At 18.4% G+C, this 20,122-nt stretch overlaps 4 protein-coding genes across 4 annotated transcripts; 2 read left to right on the top strand and 2 right to left on the bottom strand. All coding sequences in view use genetic code 6, as the record gives it.

Moving 5' to 3' along the window:
- Positions 1–7,686: 7,686 nt before the first annotated feature.
- On the top strand, positions 7,687–8,998 carry TTHERM_00158140 (hypothetical protein; the record flags this gene model as incomplete). Its single annotated transcript, XM_001009742.2, has 2 exons — positions 7,687–8,348; positions 8,425–8,998. 2 exons carry the CDS (start codon positions 7,687–7,689, stop codon positions 8,996–8,998), a joined length of 1,236 nt encoding a protein of 411 aa, XP_001009742.2.
- Positions 8,999–10,560: 1,562 nt separating this feature from the next.
- On the bottom strand, positions 10,561–13,812 carry TTHERM_00158130 (hypothetical protein; the record flags this gene model as incomplete). Its single annotated transcript, XM_001009741.1, has 4 exons — positions 10,561–10,595; positions 10,908–10,978; positions 12,175–12,259; positions 13,728–13,812. The coding sequence occupies 4 exons, from the start codon at positions 13,810–13,812 to the stop codon at positions 10,561–10,563; spliced, it is 276 nt and encodes a 91-aa protein (XP_001009741.1).
- Positions 13,813–14,016: 204 nt separating this feature from the next.
- Positions 14,017–14,871, bottom strand: TTHERM_00158120 (hypothetical protein; the record flags this gene model as incomplete). Its single annotated transcript, XM_001009740.2, has 4 exons — positions 14,017–14,115; positions 14,189–14,286; positions 14,442–14,625; positions 14,860–14,871. 4 exons carry the CDS (start codon positions 14,869–14,871, stop codon positions 14,017–14,019), a joined length of 393 nt encoding a protein of 130 aa, XP_001009740.2.
- A 1,144-nt stretch (positions 14,872–16,015) lies between these two features.
- On the top strand, positions 16,016–17,295 carry TTHERM_00158110 (hypothetical protein; the record flags this gene model as incomplete). The annotated part of the gene is made up of 2 exons (XM_001009739.2): positions 16,016–16,662; positions 16,725–17,295. The coding sequence occupies 2 exons, from the start codon at positions 16,016–16,018 to the stop codon at positions 17,293–17,295; spliced, it is 1,218 nt and encodes a 405-aa protein (XP_001009739.2).
- Between the last annotated feature and the right edge of the window lie 2,827 nt (positions 17,296–20,122).

A 20,122-nucleotide genomic window follows, 5' to 3' on the forward strand; every position in this document is an offset into this window, starting at 1 on the left:
TTTTAATACTTTTTTAAGATAGATATGCTTGCTTACTTAATGCTTTTATATTAATGCTAATTAAAAATAAAGCAACTTTTGAATTTAACAATAATCAAATTTAAAATACTTATTTGAGGTTATTAGTTATATCAATCCTATTCTTTCTTTAAAAATGTAAAAAGTTAACAAAATAAAGAAAATAAATTATCATAAAATTAAATTAAAAATGATTTCTCTAAGCATATTTCATAATTAAATAAAATAAACCAGTTGATTTTTTCAAAATTTTTAAGTTTTATTATTGAAATGATTTTACTTGTTGGAATTAAAAAATAGCTATTTTGAGAAAATTGCCAGGCTTTTTAAAATCTAAATATGTTTTTAATTTGTATTTATTTTATATCAGAAATTACTTATGATGAAATGAATTTATTTGATTAATTCAATAAAAAATAAGTAATTTCAAAAATGAATTAATCTTTTTTAGTTATTTTTTAGAAGTCGTTGCTATCGAAATTAAAAATCCAATAATTTATAATATTTGATTTAAAAACTCTTTTAAATGCGATAATATATCATTCAAACTTTTTATTTTATTTATTTTGACATATTTAAGTTAAAAGAAAACTCACATACATACAGATAGATACTTACAAAAATAATACATTTTTTAAAAATTATACAACTCAAAGAACTTTTTAAAATTCATCTAGCTCAAAAAAACTTTTTAAAAAAATTATCTGTTATTCCAAACTCTTTAAAGGCACTAAATTTAATTGTTTTTCTTTTCTTTTCAAATTACTTTGCAATTTTGATGTTATATAGGTACTTTGGCTGAATTCCTTCCTTTGCACAAAAAAAATTTGGTAATAAAGATAAAATGTGATAACTTTTTTAAATTGTTTACTGTTTAAGTTTATTCAATCAAGTCTAATTTTTTAAATGTTTAGTTCTCATAAATACATAAGTATATTCTACTAATAATAAAATAGTTCAACAAACAATAATTTAGTAATAAACAAACAATAATAGTGCTTAACAGAAAATTGGAAATCTTGATGATCAAATTAGAGGAAGAATAATAAAAATTTTCTAACTAAACTCAAAATCTATGTCAACTCACTTCAAACGTTTGTTCAAAAAAATTTCAAATACCTTCAAAGTAATGCTATTACCGCTATGTAAGCAATCCTAAATCAGTTACAGTAGTGTGCACTTAATAAGAAATTAATAATAAACATTGTTCAATTCGCTACATAAATAATAAAATTTAAACTGATTAGTCATCACAATATACATAGTATACAAAAGAATTCTATATTAACTAATTCATCAAAAACATTTATAACTAAAATTGGGTTTTGGATTAGCAGCTAAACAGTCATTGTACTATAAACAACATCTAGTATAGATGCATAAAAAAAGAAGAAGGGACTCATTAATCATCATTATTGTAAACTAAGATGATATCAAGTCAGGATTACTTAACCAGTTAAGATTTACTAAATACCATGACAGACTATTTACAATCAATAAAACCACGATTCCTGGATATATTTTCAAGTTACTCTGATGAAGCTATCATGTTGAAAGTTAAGGAAGGCAGCTAAAGCTCTCTGGATGCATTTGTTAATTAAATTTTTCAGAAGTTTTATACTGCAGCAATAATAAAAGTAAAAAACAAACACATATTATTAAGTTAAAATAATAATAGCAAAAGAAATATTAAGTAAATTCAATTACTAATTAATAAATTTCTAATCAAAGTTTTTTTATGAATCCAAATAAATAAATAGGAGTAAAAATGAGGGGAGAAATATTATGAAAGCTAAAAGTCAAAGCGAATACCATAATTTCAAAAACAGTTTCATGAATATTATCACTTAGCTGGTTTGCCCTCAGATTTTGGATTGTTTTGATCTCAGCCAATATACAAAAAACAGCTTAATCGAAACAGTAGAAAGATTAAGAGAAATTTCAGTAAAATTTCGTCCTTTAAAGGGAAAATACCATTATTACTCAAATATACACTATAATTTATTATTCTTTAACTATTATGAAACGAGTTACTAGCATTTAAAGCGCAGTTCTATAATTCAGGATTTACATTTTAAAGTATTTAAATTAGATACTTAAGAATTTTAAAAAGTAAATTTTAATGAAATAATAAAAGCCAATCATTTGAAATATTTGTTTGGCTAAATAATAATTAAATGTCTCGAGATTGCTGAAAGCTAATTTTCAGGAAATTCTAATAATATAAGTAATATAAGTTAAAGTGATTATCTAAAAAGTCGCTATTTCTACATTGGTAAAGTAAAGAAAGGAATACAAAAGCTATTAAAAGGTAAAAAGGCAAATAGATTTTGATGGATCTTTCATTGAATTGCGAAAATATATATTAACTAATTTTTATTCATTATTATATAAAAAATATACTCAAATTTAAATATTCATTTCTGTTTGTTTGTTAATTTATAGATTTTTTCTCTATATTTTATAAAATTATGCCATGACATACTTTAAAAAAGCAAAATTTAACAAATTTTTACCATTTTTTCTAAGTATTTGTAATAATTTCTATTTTATGAAAAAAAAAATAGCTTTTAGATTACAGATATATTTGCTGAATTGAATTGATTAAAATAAGTGTTTTTTGTTATCAAGTTGCATTTAAATGAATTACTTTTCAAAAAATTAGAAGATTGCTAAAATTAATTAACAATTAAAAAATTCTATGAGCTAAGCTTATAATTAATTAGATTAGTTCATAGAAATTTCGGATTTTTTTAAATCCATAAATCTTTAAATTTCTTTTATTAAATATAAAGGAAAATTAGATAGATTACCAAATTTTCAAATTTAATAACAATAAAATGAATTTTTTAAATAATTATTTTATAATCCTAAAATTTTCAAGTTACTTTTTTTGTAAAGTTGTGTTTTAAGAGTTATTTTGATAGATACTATTGTTTTTATGGATGTTTTGCTTTTTTTACATAATTTACTTTGCAAAATCAATCTGTAACCTTCTAAGATTAATAATTTAGTAACTAATTATATTGGAAATTGACTGAAAGAAAAAAAATAAATCATCAAATTAATTTAAAGAAGATTTTTGTAAATTTTCTTTGAATTTCTTTTATTTAATTCTTATTGTCATACTTAACAGCAAACATTTTTAATGTGTAATGAATAACATAATCATAATAGTATTTAAATTTATTTTATTTTTTAAAATATTAAATTTGAAAGACTTGTTAACCTAATAAGGAAGAACTAAATTTAGTAGATGGCTTTAGTTAGTTAGTTATCATATATAAATATAGTAAATCAGGAAACAAACAAATTAATAAAAAAAGATATCAATGTAATTTACATTTTCAATTATATATTCATATAAGATTAGATGAAAAATTAACTAGAAATACAAATATTTCCTAGAATTGATGACGTGGTTTTATTTATATAAAATTCTTTCACGAATATTAATTAATTATTTGTCAAATATATATGAAAAAAGGTGTGAACAAAAATTTTTTAGAGTTTTATATTAGTTTTAAGATCAAAATGATTTATTTTTAAAATCTTGTATTATGTTACAATTTACTTTATTTAAAAATTGCTTTACAAATTAATTTGATGTTAGAATCAAATTATTTTGTTTTTTATTTTTAATTTTATCCTTTTTTAATAGCTAAACACAACAGATTTACCAATCAATTTTATAAAATACAATCCTTTCTATCTTTCTAATTCGTAGAAATACACATTTACTTTAATTAATTAATTTATTTACTTACTTCTGTTTTTAACCATATTTATTATTAACTCAGTTCCAATATTTTATTAATATCTGAAAATTAAATGAAAAATGAAATTTTTAAGCAGTAAAATACAATTTTCATGAATATTAATTATCATAATTTTCTTTCAATTTAACAATCAGTAATTAGAGTATTAATATTATTTGTTTAATTATTTTTATTTAAATTATAGATAAATTATAATTATTATTGTTTAAGGATAGTCTGGTAAATAATTATCACTAATCTAACAAGATAATATTTTTTAAATCTAAATTTGAATTCTATTTTCTTAATTTATTTTCTATTTAATCATTTTTAACAAACTAAAAAATTAATTAGTTTTTTAATAATCCTTGATTCCATTTGATTTCCTTTCATTTTAATATCTCATTTGTCTGATTATCTATGTTTTTGTCAATCATCCTTTAATAAATTTTTTAATCAATCTATGTTTGAATTGATTAAAATATTTTTAAAGTTTTAGATTGGAGTTTTTATAAGTTTAAAATATTTGTTTATATTCAATAAATTTAAAATAAACTATAATTTTTCATAAAGGTATTTCACAATAACCGAGGACATTTCTAACAATAAAATTTTTCAAAATTTTCATGAAAAGATTTTTTAAAATAAATTTATAGTTAAATAAAATAGCAAGTACAATCATCTTTATTATTTTAGATATTTCATCATTTTTAAATAAAAAATATTTTTGTTTCTCTTTATTATTTTATAATTATAAAATCAAAAAAAATATCATAATCAAATCGATTTTTAAAACTCCATTTTACAAAAATGTGTAAAGAATTTTATTTCAATTTACTTTATTTATATTTAATCAAAAAATAATACTGATTTGGAAGAATATTATCAATTTAGAATTTTATTTAAGTGTCATCTATCTATCTATCAGAAGCAAATTTAAATTCATAAATAAATTGAACTGTATTAATGCTTAAGATTATTTTAAAACTCTTTTTATAGTTATTGCACAAATCGTACTTATTATCTTACTAAAAATAGTATTAATGAATGCGCATTTTTAAGTAATTTTATGATTAATTTCTTCTACATGACATTTATTTTCTATATGTATTTATTATTCCCTCTGAATAATTTTAAAACCAAAATATTATATTTTAATTTCTTTTTCATTTTTTTCATAAAAAGTGTAGTTTTTAGAAAATAATATTGACTTTTATTTAAAACGATTTTTCATCTTATTTTTTAAGAATATTAACATGTAAAAATAAGATATGTTTTGTATAGTATTAGATTAAAAATAATTGGAACAACGAATTTTCTAAAAAATCAAGTAAAAATTAATTGAAAATTTTTGTAGAAATTTTCTTTTAATTGCAAAAATGAAAAATTCTGAAGTTATGAGATTCAATTATTTTAAATATCTATTTGGATAGAGAATGATTTATTGTTTATAATTAGATTAAAGAGAAATATAAGCTAATATAAATATCAAATTATTATATGCGAAAATGATAAACAAAACAAACACTACTTTTAATATAAGTAAAGTAAGAAAAGGGATATAAAAACCAATAAAAGGAAAAAAATCAAATTGATTTGTTGGTTAAGTTAAATTAAATAAAAAAAATTAATAGATCTAATATCTCTTTATTTATTATTACTTAAAATTAAGTATAATTTAAATTATTTGAAAAATATGTAAAAAATATAAATAAAATAAATGATTTAAAATTATTTAAATAAATTCAAACTGTAAATAATTTTAAAAATTAAAACTTTCTATTTATTTATTTAATTTTACTAAATTATTTATTAATCCTTTTTATTTAAAAGCAATTTGTTTAAGACAATTTAATTAAAATAATAACGAGAGTAAGAAAAAACTCATTAAAAAAATATTGTCATTTAAAAGAAAAATTTATTATTAATCAAATATATTCTCCATCAAATTGTTTTTAAATGTAACAAAATTAACTTCTATGAATTAAAGATATAAAGGATAATAAGAATGCCAACCCAGTAGAATATAAACCCATTTTGTCAAATTTACACGTATTAACAAGGAGGATTTTGTTTTATTTTATTCTTTAAAAACATCCTTAAGTTAGAACTTTTACGGTATATTAAATTATATATAATTAAAACAATAATAAAAAGAGTAAACACAAGAAAATTTTTTAAAATTTCAGATTAATTACTAGATCAATTAAAATTTATGTAATGTCATTTATGTTACAGTTTACTTTATTTGAAAATTAAAAACCAAATAGATCTAATTTAAAAATCAGGTAGATTATTTGCTTTACCTATTTATTTATTTTTTCAAACTTTCATTAGATAATCATAGCAGAATACCAATTAATTTCTTATATTATTTTTCTCTTTATATTTAAATTCTTATAAATTTTTTTAAATTTTCTTTGTTTTTCTTTACTTTACTTCACTTCTATTATTAGTCATATACTTTATTTTATTTTCATATTTTTCGATTGATTTTTATTAATTCAAATGAGCATTCAAATTTGTAAGTCATAAAATTGATAATAATGGCTATTTTAATTACGTGCTTTCAATTATACATTACGCAATCCAAGAAATAAAAGAGTTACTTTGTTTTTCTTTAAAAAAGTTAAAAATAAAAGTGTAAGTTTCATAGAAAAGCAAAATCTTAATCAATTATTCAAACTACTATGTTTTTGCAAAAATTTTAAAATGTCTTTATCTTAATCTTCTATTTCAAACCATTTAAGAAGCTAGTCAATTAATTGTCTTTTCATATACATGTATAAAAAAATATTTTTATAAAATAATTCGAATTCCTTATTGAATAGCAAGCATATCCTTTTTTTATTTACTTCCAATTACTCTTTATATTATATACTTTCTTTCTAATTATCTACTAATAAAACATGTACCAAATAATGCTATTTTTTTATAAATTTAAAATATTTTTATGAAGTTATAGTATTTAGAAAAATATTATAACTCTAATTTACTACTTTTCGTTTATAAAATTGTAATTTTTTATTTTATTTTCTTTATAAAAAAATTTATTTTATTATGATTTTGTTATATTTTGTTTTGATTTTTAGTAAATTATATTTGATAAAAGATTAGAAATTAATTTATTTTTATATATTATATATTAAAGTTTGTATTTAACAATTAAAAATAATTTCTATTTTGAACATAAAAAAATTTATTTAAATTATTTTCTTTTTAAAAATTTATTTTTTAAAAAAAAATGAAATGTTATAAGAATACAAAGTGTATATTATTTAAAATAAGATATATTATATTTCACCTTTTGTAAATTAAATAAGCATTTCTTTGTAATTATTAATTTATTTATTCCTTTAATTTTCAAATGAAATCAAAAATTTGTTTTTATTATGATTTACTAAGATGATATTTTTTTATAATTTTTATTTTAGTAAAACAAGTAAAATTCTCCTAAAATAATAATGTTTATCTGAATGTTTGTCATAATTTAAATTGAATAAATAAGTAACATTTTTAAGAAATAAATGATATTTTTTTACAATATCAATCATATAATATTAGAAAAATAAATATTAGTTGTAAATGATTTTTACTTTCTATTTTTTTGTCTTGTCATTAAATAAATCGGCTTGATTAATTTAATTTCTTTGCATTTCTGCTAAGGTTACTTTGTAAAATTTAATAATTAAAACAACTTGAAAATTTACTTTCAATTTAAAAATTATTGTTTTATTATAAATTTCATTAAAAGGCAGTTAATTCATATTTTTATTTGTATTAATTTACTATATTCACTTTAAAATGTACTTAATTATTTAAATTATTGTCCCTTTTTGGTGGTTAATCTAATTATTAATAATAATTCAACAATAAAACAATTATTATACTTTAATATAAAACAGGTTTGATGTTAAAAATAGAAGAAGAGTAATTAAATTTATTACTGTAAAGCTAAGATCATATTATGAATAAGATTGATTAAAATTAGGATGAAAAGTATCTAGAAAGACATACTAAGTAATGCTTTTATCGCTTTTAGTAATTTCCTAACTAAGTGACTGTAGTATGCTCTCAATCAGAAATTACATAAAAGCAATGCTAAATAAGATTGATTAATAATAATGTTCGATAAAATTAATCACAGCAGTTTAGTTAATATTCAAAGACATTTTACTATGATTTATTCTTCAAAATAATATCACGCTACAATAATTCTTAAATTCAACTTGATAGAAACTGCATAACAAGAATGAAGAGTGTATTCAGTAATATAAAAGAAGAAGAAAGTAACCATTTAGCATCACCATAAACAATGATGATAAGAACGAATCATTAACTTATAAATCAGGGTTTACTTAATTAAGTTACTACCTATCTTTAGAAAATTAAACCGCGATTCTTTAAGGTGTTCTCATATTAAATTGATGAAATTGTCACACTTGATGTGAAGGATTGTTGCCAAGATATCCTAAAAAACTATGTCTGTTGTTTATTTCAAAAATTTTTGTCAAAAGAAAAAAATAAGGAAAGCAAACAAAAAATTTAAATTATTAGCTAATAATATTTTAAGTAAAAAACAAATTATATGTATCTCTAATTATTAGTTATTAAATTATTTTCTTATCAAAATTTTAATAAAAAATAGTAACAAAAAATAAGGAAAGAAAATTCTGAAAAATAAATATGCCGTTGATCTTCATAACTTTAAAAATAGTTTTATGAGATTGGTCACTCAATTGATTTGCCCAAATATTTTAGATTGCTTCAACCTTAGCGAATACCAAAAAAATAGCTTAATCGAAATAATCAAAAGACTAAAAGAAAACTCAGTAAAATTTCGCGCTCAATAAATTAAGTATCAGCACTACACAAAAATACATTACACTGCTTTATTTCTTAAGCACTATGAAACTGATTTTTATAAACTCAACAGAAATTCTAAAATTTCAGCATTCGAATGTAAAATTTATTAGTTGGATGTCTCAGAGTTCAAAAATTTGACATATTCTGAAATATTAAGATGCAATAATTTTAAATCTCTCTTTGGATAGATAATTATTTAATGTTTGCAAATAGCTGAGAGCTAATAATAAGTAAAAATAAAATGTAAAAGTAATGCATGTGATCATGATTTGCAAAATAATCGCTATTTTTACATTAATAAAGTAAAAAAAGGGATATAAAAATTAATGATTGGAAAAAAAGCTAAGGGATTTTGATTGGCATGCTTAATAAATTATAGTAGATCTTATATAATAAATTAAAATATTTATTTATCTTCATAGAAGTAATTCAACAAAAGTTTTTATTTATAGATTATCAATCCAAATAAATTATTGAAATCATATAAAAATTTAAATATCTTAGATTAAATTCATATGTTTTAGGAAAAAAATGTTTTTACATTTATTTATTTTATGTAAATAGATTTATAAGATAATCCTTAAATTATATTTTCTTTTAAATTTAGTAATTTGTTCGATTTATTAAAATATAATTTGGCTAATTTTTACAAATATTGATTTTCTGCTTACTTTTTTACAAAAAATTAAATACATTATCTTAAAGGGAATAATTGTTAATCAAAAATAGTAGTACCAATATCAAAAGCAAATCAAAAATTTAAGAGGAAAAATTATTTATATTCCTTTTTATTTTTTTAAATAAATTATTCAAATATTACCAAGTATAATAATTAATTACTATCATCTTATTGAGTCGATATAATAAATATTTGTAAAATTTTTTGTTAGATTTATAAAGCGAATATTTATTTGAATTAATGATTTTCTTACTGTAAAATTATCTATTCTAAATGAAAACAAAGTATGATTATAATAATAATAATAATATTAGTATGTTGTTATCCATCAAAATAAATTTAAAACATTTTCTAATGAAATCAAAAAACCAGCTTTGAATTTTTAAAAATTGTTTTATCAAATTTAAAGCTAGCTTACAATCAAGTAATTCATAATTATGTTAAGATTTATAAACATATCATATGTGTTATCAAATAAAAAAAGAAAATTTTATTATTTTTTAGATCAAAAAGTAAAATTAACATTAGAGTTTTAAAACCTTGATTTTAATTATAAGAATTTTTTATTTTTTAATCTATTTCAGATTTGAAGAAAACATCAAAAAAACTTCTTTAATCATATTTATTTTGAGGTATGCTAATATTAAATAAGGACTTAACGTTTTTATTAATTATTTATTCCTATTTAAGTTATTTTTCTTAAATAATATAATATAAAAATAGAAACCTATAATTACCATCAAATATTATGCTTTTTTAATTTTGTTATTCTTCATTTATTTTAGACTCTTAATTTTTTTAATTTTGTTTTGTTTTTGATATATTGATTTATATATCATTATTATATTTGTTATTGTTAATTAATTAATTTTATTAATGTCTAATATACTTAGATTTTTAATATTAATGATAGATTTAGATTTATATTATCTTCTTCAAGGGAATTATTCAAAGATTAAATTTCTTTATTAATTTTCCATCTTCTTTTTATTTCTACTCAACTGATATTGTATTAACTTTTATTCATGCTATATTTATTTTTTAGGAGCTTTATAACTTTCATTTAAACAAATAATTTGATTGAAAAATACTTCTTAGATAAATATTGCCATTTTTTGAGTTTTTTTTACTCAAAGATATTTTAATTAAGTTTTAAGAGTTTATTTTTGTTATTTTGTAACAACATCAGGACTTTAAATCATTTTTAAAAATAATTTTATTTTATTTTTTTCAAGTAAATCATTTCATAATTACCTTCAGTATATTTAAATTAACTGATAAAAAATAAATATTATTTTGTGAATTTAGAAAGTGTATACTTTTCCATTTTTATTTCAAACTGAAATAATTAAAAAAATGAGTAATCAGCTCCTTAATTTACTATATTTTTTCTTTGTAAAATTCCCATTTAAGAAGATAAAATGAAAATAAGAAAATTTAATTAGTTAAATAGATCATTTAATTTTTTTCAATATTATAACAAAAATAACAATTTTTTATATAATAATTTTAAATACTAAAAATAAAAATATTTTTCGTTTTTGATAAAATCCTAAATTTAATTAATATTTTTTTAATTTAAATACTTTATTTTAGCATGCAATAAGCAATAGATTATTTTTGGAATTTAAGAGGAGGGTGGAGAATTTTGGTATATCTTTGATATATTAAAATATAAATAGGTTTTTTGATCAAAAAAAGATGCTTTTTTTTATTTATGAATATTTGCTAACATTTAAAAACTTCTCTTTTTTACAATATTGTAATATCTCATAATTTTAATAAAGTAACTAAGCAGATAAAAAATAGCTAAGAAATAAAGATAGTGATTAAATTAATTTATTTTAGAAATATTTTATCAATATCTTTGAATTTAATCAAAAAAATAAATTTTATTGATTTATTTTATTTATTTTTAATTATAATTGATATAGATACTTAAAATTAAATATTGATTGATTTAATCCAAACCTTCTATTCTAAATTTTTTATCGATATTTCTATCTATCTACATATCTATATTTATTTCTTCAATCTATTAATACATTTATCTATCTTTACCTTGAAATCATTATAATTTTTTAATTTTATTATAGCTGTAAATTTCATTGAAATAGTTCAAGATAAATGAGAAAATTGCAAAAAGTAATCAAATTTCTTTATAATATAATATTTATATTCAAATAGATATTTCTATCTATGTATGTATCCTTTTTTCTTTGTTCAATCTATTAATACATTTATCTATCTTTATCTTAAAATTATTATAAGTTTGTTTTAATGAAATAATTCAAGTTAAATGAGAAAATTGCAAAAAGTAATAAAATTTCTTTTAATAATTTATTTTTATTCAAATGGTTGAATATATTTTTGCAAAAAGAAAAAAATTTATATCATATTTATTGATTATATTTATATAAATTATAATATTCCTTATAATATAAAAAGAAACTATCGTTTATTCATATTTAAGTTAAAAACAGCTTTCATTTTAATTTATAGTTTAGAAATTAAATAATCTAAGGAAAATTAAGAAATACAAACAAATTTGAAATTTTTTTTACAAATATACAGAATTTACAAGGAGTTTGATCCTCAAAACTTTCATTTAAAATGATTTTGAATGTTTCAATACTCTAAAAAAATTCTACTTTACTTCATTAGTAAAAAATACTTATAATTATAATTTAGCTTAAATTTAAATAAAAAATAACTTTAGTAATAGAAATAAAAGTATTTCCCTGTATAAAAAAAAGAAAGAATACTAGGCATTATAATTTTCAAAAGAAGTGATAACAATATCAGGAATATTTCTTAGAAAACAAAGATTTACTAAATATATAGGTATGTTACTTTTATTCAATAAAATCACAATTCCTATCCTCTCTAAGTAAATCAGATGAATTAATCAAATTTTAAGTGAAGGAGAGTAGTGAAACTTTATGTATGAATCTATCAACAAAATATTTCAATTATTTACTTCAGCTATATCAAAATTATAGAATAAGAAAAGTAGTAAAATATTTATTTAAAATAATAATAATAGCAGATAAAAAGTTAAATATATCAATCACTTCTTAAAATTAAAATATTTATTTTCAATTTATTTTAATAAAATTACTAAAAAAATATTTTATTTGTCAAAATTATTAGAAAGCAATTATTTTAATTTTCTATTCATTTTTCATCAGTAATTATCAACAATAGTATAAAATATTTTTTTATTTCAAAATTCAAAATAATAAAAATAAATTTTAAATTGATCAATAGCATAATGAGCTATCTGTTAAATTCCATTTTGTTTTATATTACTAACAATAATTTGATTTAAACCTAAAAATATAAAATAACTTACATTATTCTGAAAAAAAAAATATTTGTAAGAATAAATTTGCCTATTTCAATAACTAATTTAAATATTATTAATAATTTAAAGACCATAAAATAAAATACTAATTAAAATTATTTTTTTGATAAAATAAATATTCAGCTTCAAATAAATTCTTTTTAAAATTAAATTTATTTCAATAAATAATTATCTCTTCATGTTTATTTACATATTTTTCATATTAGAAGGGAAAAAAATTTTATATTTGTAAATTCTCATAATAATAAGTTCCTACTTTTTCCTAAAATATTAAGCCACACTAAGCTCTCATTAAATTTGAAAAAGGGGTTGATGAGAAACTTCCTTTTTCAATTAATAGTTTGGTAATTATTAATGATAAATAATAAATTTACTCAATCTAAAAGCATAGAATTTAATAAAATAACTAAAAATATTTACTCAATCTAAAAGCATAGAATTTAAATAAAATAACTAAAAATATGCTGATATTTGAGAATATATCTAATTTAAATATATTTTTAATTAATTTAATCTAATTATCTATTAGAATTTCTAATTTTCATTAAATACATTTATCAAAATCTAATCTAATTTTCTCAAAACGAATTATTTCTTTTACAATAAACATAAAATACTCAAAAAAGGAAAATTTGGACTCTTTAAATAAATAATTAGTTATAAAGAGCGGATGAAAGACGAAATAAATCTATTTTTAATGCTATTTCATTTAAAAAATATTTATTGACTTAAAATTAAAACACTTTTTATTTTTATAAAAAACTTTAAAAATTATTTTTCTAATTAATTTCATTTGGTTTATCAAATTTTCAAAATTTAAAATGTAAATAAATTTATTTTCATAAGAAATTTGAAAAAAAAACATGAACTTAAGATTAAGAAAATGATCAAATAATTTATTTTTTTTAATCTAGGTCTCATTTTTTCATTTTTATTGGAATCTTAAGATTACTAATGTGAATTATGTTGATGCTTTTTAAAATGATCTAATTCATTTTTTAAATTTGTAATTAATTGTTTTTATTATTGTCTAATATACTATATATTTCAAAGGATTCCATTAAATTTTTATAATCCTCTTCAAGATCATTAGATTTCTCACTCTAATTAGCCATTTTCTTCATTTTTCTATTAAGTTTCTCTATTTCTTCTTATAATTCATTATTTCAAAGCCTTTGTTTGATTATAAGCGACTTATCTTGCTCATATTGCTTTTTAGCTGCATTAATTTTTTGTTTAAGACTTAGGCTTCTTTATGATTGCTAGTCACTTAATCAAATATTTTTTAACTTTTATTTATGCTATTATTGCTGTTGCTTCTTTTATATTCATTATGAGTTACATTTTATAAGCTCACCTAACTTCCATTATTGACTATATTTTTCAAAGAATTGTTACAATTTATTGAGCTATTCTTGAGTAATGACCTTTTAATAGATTTTTTTGAATTATTGAGCATAGTTTCTGTTTCTTGTATTTTTTTCTCCAGCTAAAATTTACTTGTTTTTATTTTCTTTTCATATAAGTATCTTCGCCTTTTTCTGTATCCTGTTCGTTTCTATCAACTTCAATGTGATGCTCATGACTCTTTAGTTTTTCTTATTTATTTATTTCTTATACTCTTTAAGATTATTTATAATTTTTCTTGGAGCAATATAGTTCTTAACTTTCCTAATAATTGTTGGTATTACCATATCTTACAATTTTTTTATTATAATGACTTTTAATTATTTAAGCTTAATTAAGAGGTTACTGTTGTTATAATTGTTAAATGTATGGAACATATTATTCTTATTTTATTGTTCTTTTTTTTTTCTGCAATTATATTCATCTTCCTTAGCAGTTTCATGACGGTCATAAGTAGGAATTTTATTTTTAGAAAAACTATGTTCAATTAATTCACTTTAATCAATTTATTTCTTTTCGACTTCATTTCCCTATTTATAATAAACATTTTATTAAATTTATAGTTTAATTTTAAAGGTTAAAACTAAATTTTAAATAAATTAATTTTAAAAATAAAATAACATAAAAACCAAAAATGAAATATTATTGAAAAGTCAACTAATTTTAATAATTAACAATTTAAGAATTATTCCTCTCTAAAAGCTTCAAAAATAATCCATATTATGAAAACTCTCATATTATACATAATTCCGAGCATTTTTTACATTTCTAGCCATTTAATACTTAAAGAATTTAAAATTAAAAAGGAAAAACATTAAATTGATTAAAAAAATTCTGGAATTGTTCTATTTATCAAAATAATAAAAAAGGGAGCTTTGCTTTTTTTTTTTGATAAATCAAAAATAAAAATTAAGATGTTAATCTGAAAAGGGAGTTTTCCCTTTCAAATTTTGCAAAAAATTGAAATTCTTTGATATTTCATATATTATAAAATAATAACTCTATCCCAGAGGGACTATAGGTCACATTTTTAAAAATTTTGATACAAAAAAAATACCTAAAATAGGTCAAAGAATTATTTTATTCCACTAAGTTCGCATTGTCAATATCTATTATATACCGAGGTTTATTTTTCTTCTAAATTTTATAAATACTCTTAAATCTAAAGATAAGAATATATTTTTTAAAATATTCACTAACAGAAATATTTGGTTTAACTCTGTAATATCTAAAAGAAAAAACTATATTTCCTTTTTATATGAAAACCATGAATTAAAAATACATAATTTAATTAAGTGATTATGGTTAATTAATTTATTTTATAAGTTTAATAATTTACCATCAAATAATTTTATTTTATTGATTATTATAAATATCTAAACAAATTTTTCAATAATTTAGTAAAAAATTAGAAGTACTTCCTGTTATTAAAACTCATATTAAAAACTAAATAATTTTTTTTTTGTGCTTTGATTTCAATGTTTCATTTAATAAAAATAGATTTTTTAAAAGCTTTTGTTTAAATTTGTTTTGAGATATCTTAAATTGTTTGTGAAGAAAATTAAAAAATAGTACATTTTTTACAAATTAATAGAACTCAAAAATAAGCTTTTTTAGAATGTTTATTTATTATTATTATTAAGTGATTAATGAAATTATTTACTATTTATTTCAAAGTTACTATTTTATATTTGTGTTTTAGTTGAGTTCTTTGAGTTGCAAAAAATTATGTGGTTTAAAAAATAACATTATGATTTTTTTTATAATAATTATAATTTGTTTTATAAAGCTATACGTTTTAAGTTATTTTGTTTTCAAGAATAGAGAAGTGAATAAAATAAAAAAATAATAAACAACTATTTAACAATTAAATAAATAATACAAATAACAGTAGTGCTTAGCTGAACCTTTATAATCTTAATGATATAAGAAGAAGGATAATAGAAACTATCTAACTAAATTAAAATAATATGCTAAGTCAATCCAAATATTTCTCCAAATACTTTTTCAAAAATTTAAAAGTAATGCTTTTATCGCTATATTAACTCTCATGACTCAGGTATATAAATACCTACTTAGTAACAAAGTAAATAAAAAAAGTGCTTAATCCGCTAAATAAATAATAGCATATAAAATGACTAATCATCACAATTTACTTAATATACTAAAGAATTCTATTCTAATGAATTCATTAAAAACTTTAATAACTAAAACCTGGCCTAGAAAAAGATGTTGTCTAAAACCATAAAAAAAGAAAAAAGAACTACCTAATCATCATCATCATAATAAACTGAGATGACATTACGAAATGGTTAATTTACTAATTAATAATTGGTACGTACTATGACAGACTATTTACATTCAATAAAACCGCAATTCTTGAATTTATTTTCAAGCTACTCAGATGAAGCTATTATGTTGAATGTTAAGGAAGGTTGCTAAAATTCTCTTGAAACATTTGTTTAATAACTTTTTAGGAAATTTTATATAGCAGCAATTATAAAGCTAAAAGGCAAGAGTAAAATTTTAAGTTCTTTTTAGAATAATAAAAACAAAAAACAGTTTAAGTATATTGAATTTTTAATAAAAAAATTTATAATCAAATATTTTGAATATAAAAAAATAATAGGAACAATAATGAACAGAAAAATAGATCTAAAGCTCAAAAGCAGAGCGAATACCACAATTTCAAAAATAGCCTTATGAATATTATCACTTAATTAGTTTGCCCTAAAATCTTGGATTGTTTTGATCTTAGCCAATATGAAAAAAAATAATTAATTGAAGTAATATTAAGAGTAAGAGAAAATTCAGTAAGATTTAGACCTTCTAAAGGTAAGTATTATTACTATTCAAATTTACACTATAACCTACTGTTCTTAAAGTATAATGATAATTGTTATGAATCAAAGCGCAATTTTATAAACCAGGACTTACATCTAAAAGTATTTAAGTTAGATGTTTAAGAATTTCAAAATGCAAATTTTATTGATATAGTAAAAGTTAATCGTTTGAAATCTATCTTTGGTTAAATAATAATCGAATGTCTCAAGATTGCAGAAAACTAGATTTCTGGAAATTCTAAAAATAAAATTAATAAAATTTAAAATGAGGAACTAGAAAGTCGCTATTTTTACATTGGTAAAGTAAAGAAAGGAATATAAAAGTTATTGAGAGGTAAAAAAGTAAAAAGATTTTGATTAATTTGTTGTGAAAATATCTAAATAGTAATCATATAGTATTTATTTATTTATTTATAAAAATATAGCATATAAAATTTTATTTTATTTTATTAATTATTTTTACTTTTAAATGTTAATATTTTAAAATATTTTATAATTTAGTTTTAAAGGTTAAATTTATTTAATCAATTTTTTCTCAAAGTAATTGTAAAAATCGAATATGTTACTTTTTGATTTTTACTTATTTGAGTTTATTAAAATAAACACTTTTTGTTATACTATGTTTTACAGTTTAATTTTTCTACTTTAAAGATTACTTATACTAAAAGGAAAAGAATCCTATCATATGTGAAATAATTAATTAATTTGGCTTGCTTTTTTATAAATTTAAATGTTAAAATCCATGAATTTCTTTTATTAAAAAAAAGAAAATAGATAACTTAAAAAAAATATTTTAATTTTAAATCTCAATAATATTAAGAGATAGTGTTTTTTTATTAAAAATTTTGTATTCCTAAATTTTAGATTGTTTTTTTAAAAAAATTATTTTATAAGTAGTATTTTGATCAATAAGATGCAATTTTTTATTTATGAATATTTGTTAATATTTAAAGACTTTTTTGTTTTACTATATACTAATATCTCATTATTTTAATAAAGTAACAAAGCTGATAAAAATATGTAATTAAATAAATTATCTCAATATTTTATGTATATCTGCGAATTTACTCAAAAAAATAAATTTTAATGATTATTTTATTTATTCTTGAAAAAGATATTTAATATTACATATTTATATCAAATTTTAATATATTGTTTAATATTTGTTAATTTTAGTATAGCTGTAACTTTTAAGTGAGATAGATAATCCAAGATAAATGAGAAAATAGTTGAAAACTATACATTTTCTTTGCAAAAAAATATTTTTTTTAAAACTGTTGAATATATTTTTGCAAAAAGAAAAAATTTTTTTTATATTTAATGAAAATCAAAAAAAAAATTATATTACTAATAATGTAAAAAGATGCTATTGTTTATACATATTTAAGTAGAAAACAGCTTTTTATTTAACTAATAACAATAGAAATTTAAATAATCTAAAAAAAATTAAGAATTACTAACAAAATTGAGATCAAATAATTTGAATTTGCAAAATCCTTTTTTTATTAAGTAAACAAAAGGATTTTATCCTCAAAGCTTTCATTTGAAAGAAATGGCTTTGAATATTTCAATATTTTAAGTTAAATATCTTTTAAAATTGTTTATATTTTAGCTTAAAAAAATTAGGAAAAAAAAGAAATTAGTCACAAAAATTTATATAATAATCTAAAATATTCTACTTTAATTCATTAGTTAAAAATATTTATCACTAAAAATTAGCTGAAATTCAAATAGAAAATAACTTTATGACAATAAATAAAAATATTTCCACCAAAATAAAAAAACAAGAAGACTTACATAATAATCTTCAAAAAAGCGATATCTATATCAGGGATGATTCTTTGAAAATAAAGATTTACTATATACTTTAACATTTTACTTGTAGTTAACAAAATCAAGATTCCTAAATTTTCTAAGTAAATCAAATGAAGTAATCGAATTGAATATGAAGGAAAAAAATAAAATTTTTTGTATGAATCTATCAACAAAATATTTCAAAAATTTTTTACTCTAGATAGATCAAAAGTATAGAACAAGAAATGTAATAAAATATTTATTTAAAATGATAATAATAACAACAGATAAATAACTAAGCATATCCAATCACTTCTTTAGCTTAAAATATTCATCTGAAATTTATTTTAGTAAAAAAATTTTAAAAAATATTTAAATGCCAAAATTATTAGAAAGCTATTATTTAAATTTTATAATTTTTCTTTCATCTTTGATAATAAAAAATATAATAGATAATTATTTTTATTTCAAAATAAAAATAAAATAAATCGATTTTGAATAGATTATAAGTATAATGAGCTAGCTAGCTATACTTTAATCCCACTCCTTTTTTACAAGCCCAGCTATTAAATGCTTAAGAATTGTAAATGAAGAAATAACAGCATTTAATTGATTTAAAAATATTCTAGAATTGTTCGATTAATAAAAAATAAAAATTAAGATATTGATTTGAAAAGTGAGGTTTCCTTATCAAATTTTGTAAAATTAAAATTCTTTGATTAATAGAACAATTCCAGAATATTTTTTAATCAATTAAATGCTGTTATTTTTTGATTTACAATTCCTTAAGCATTTAATGATAGGCTTGTAAAAAATGTATGGGATTTAAGAATATCTATCTATTTCGAATTTGTTTTATATTAATAAGAATAAATTGATTTAAGACAAAATTAATAAAATAAATTAAATTATTCTGAAAATAAATATTTGCAAGAATAAATTTGCCTGTTTCAATAACTAATTTAAATTTTATTAAACTTAAGAATTATTTGAAGACTTAAAAAGAAAATATTTTTTACTCTTATTTTTTTTGATAAATAAATAGTTAACTCAAAATAAATTCTTTTTAAAATTAAATTTATTTATTTATTTCAAGAAATAATTGTCTCTTTATCTTTATTTGCTTATTTTTCATATGAGTATGAATATAATATCTCTCATATAAAGTCCTTTTTTTTTTCTAAAATATAAAACTACATTAAAATCTTATGGAGTTTGTTTGAAAAAGGGTTTATGACAAACTTCTTTTTTCATATAATAGTTTATTAATTTTTAAAAATAAACCCAATCTAAAAGCATAAAATTTAAATAAAATAACTAAACACAAGCTGATATTGAAAATATATCTAATTTAAATTAATTGAATATATTTATCCATTAAAATTTCTAA

This window comes from Tetrahymena thermophila, assembly GCF_000189635.1.
Source record: "Tetrahymena thermophila SB210 genomic scaffold scf_8254776, whole genome shotgun sequence".
Classification (NCBI taxonomy): Eukaryota; Ciliophora; class Oligohymenophorea; order Hymenostomatida; family Tetrahymenidae; genus Tetrahymena; species Tetrahymena thermophila.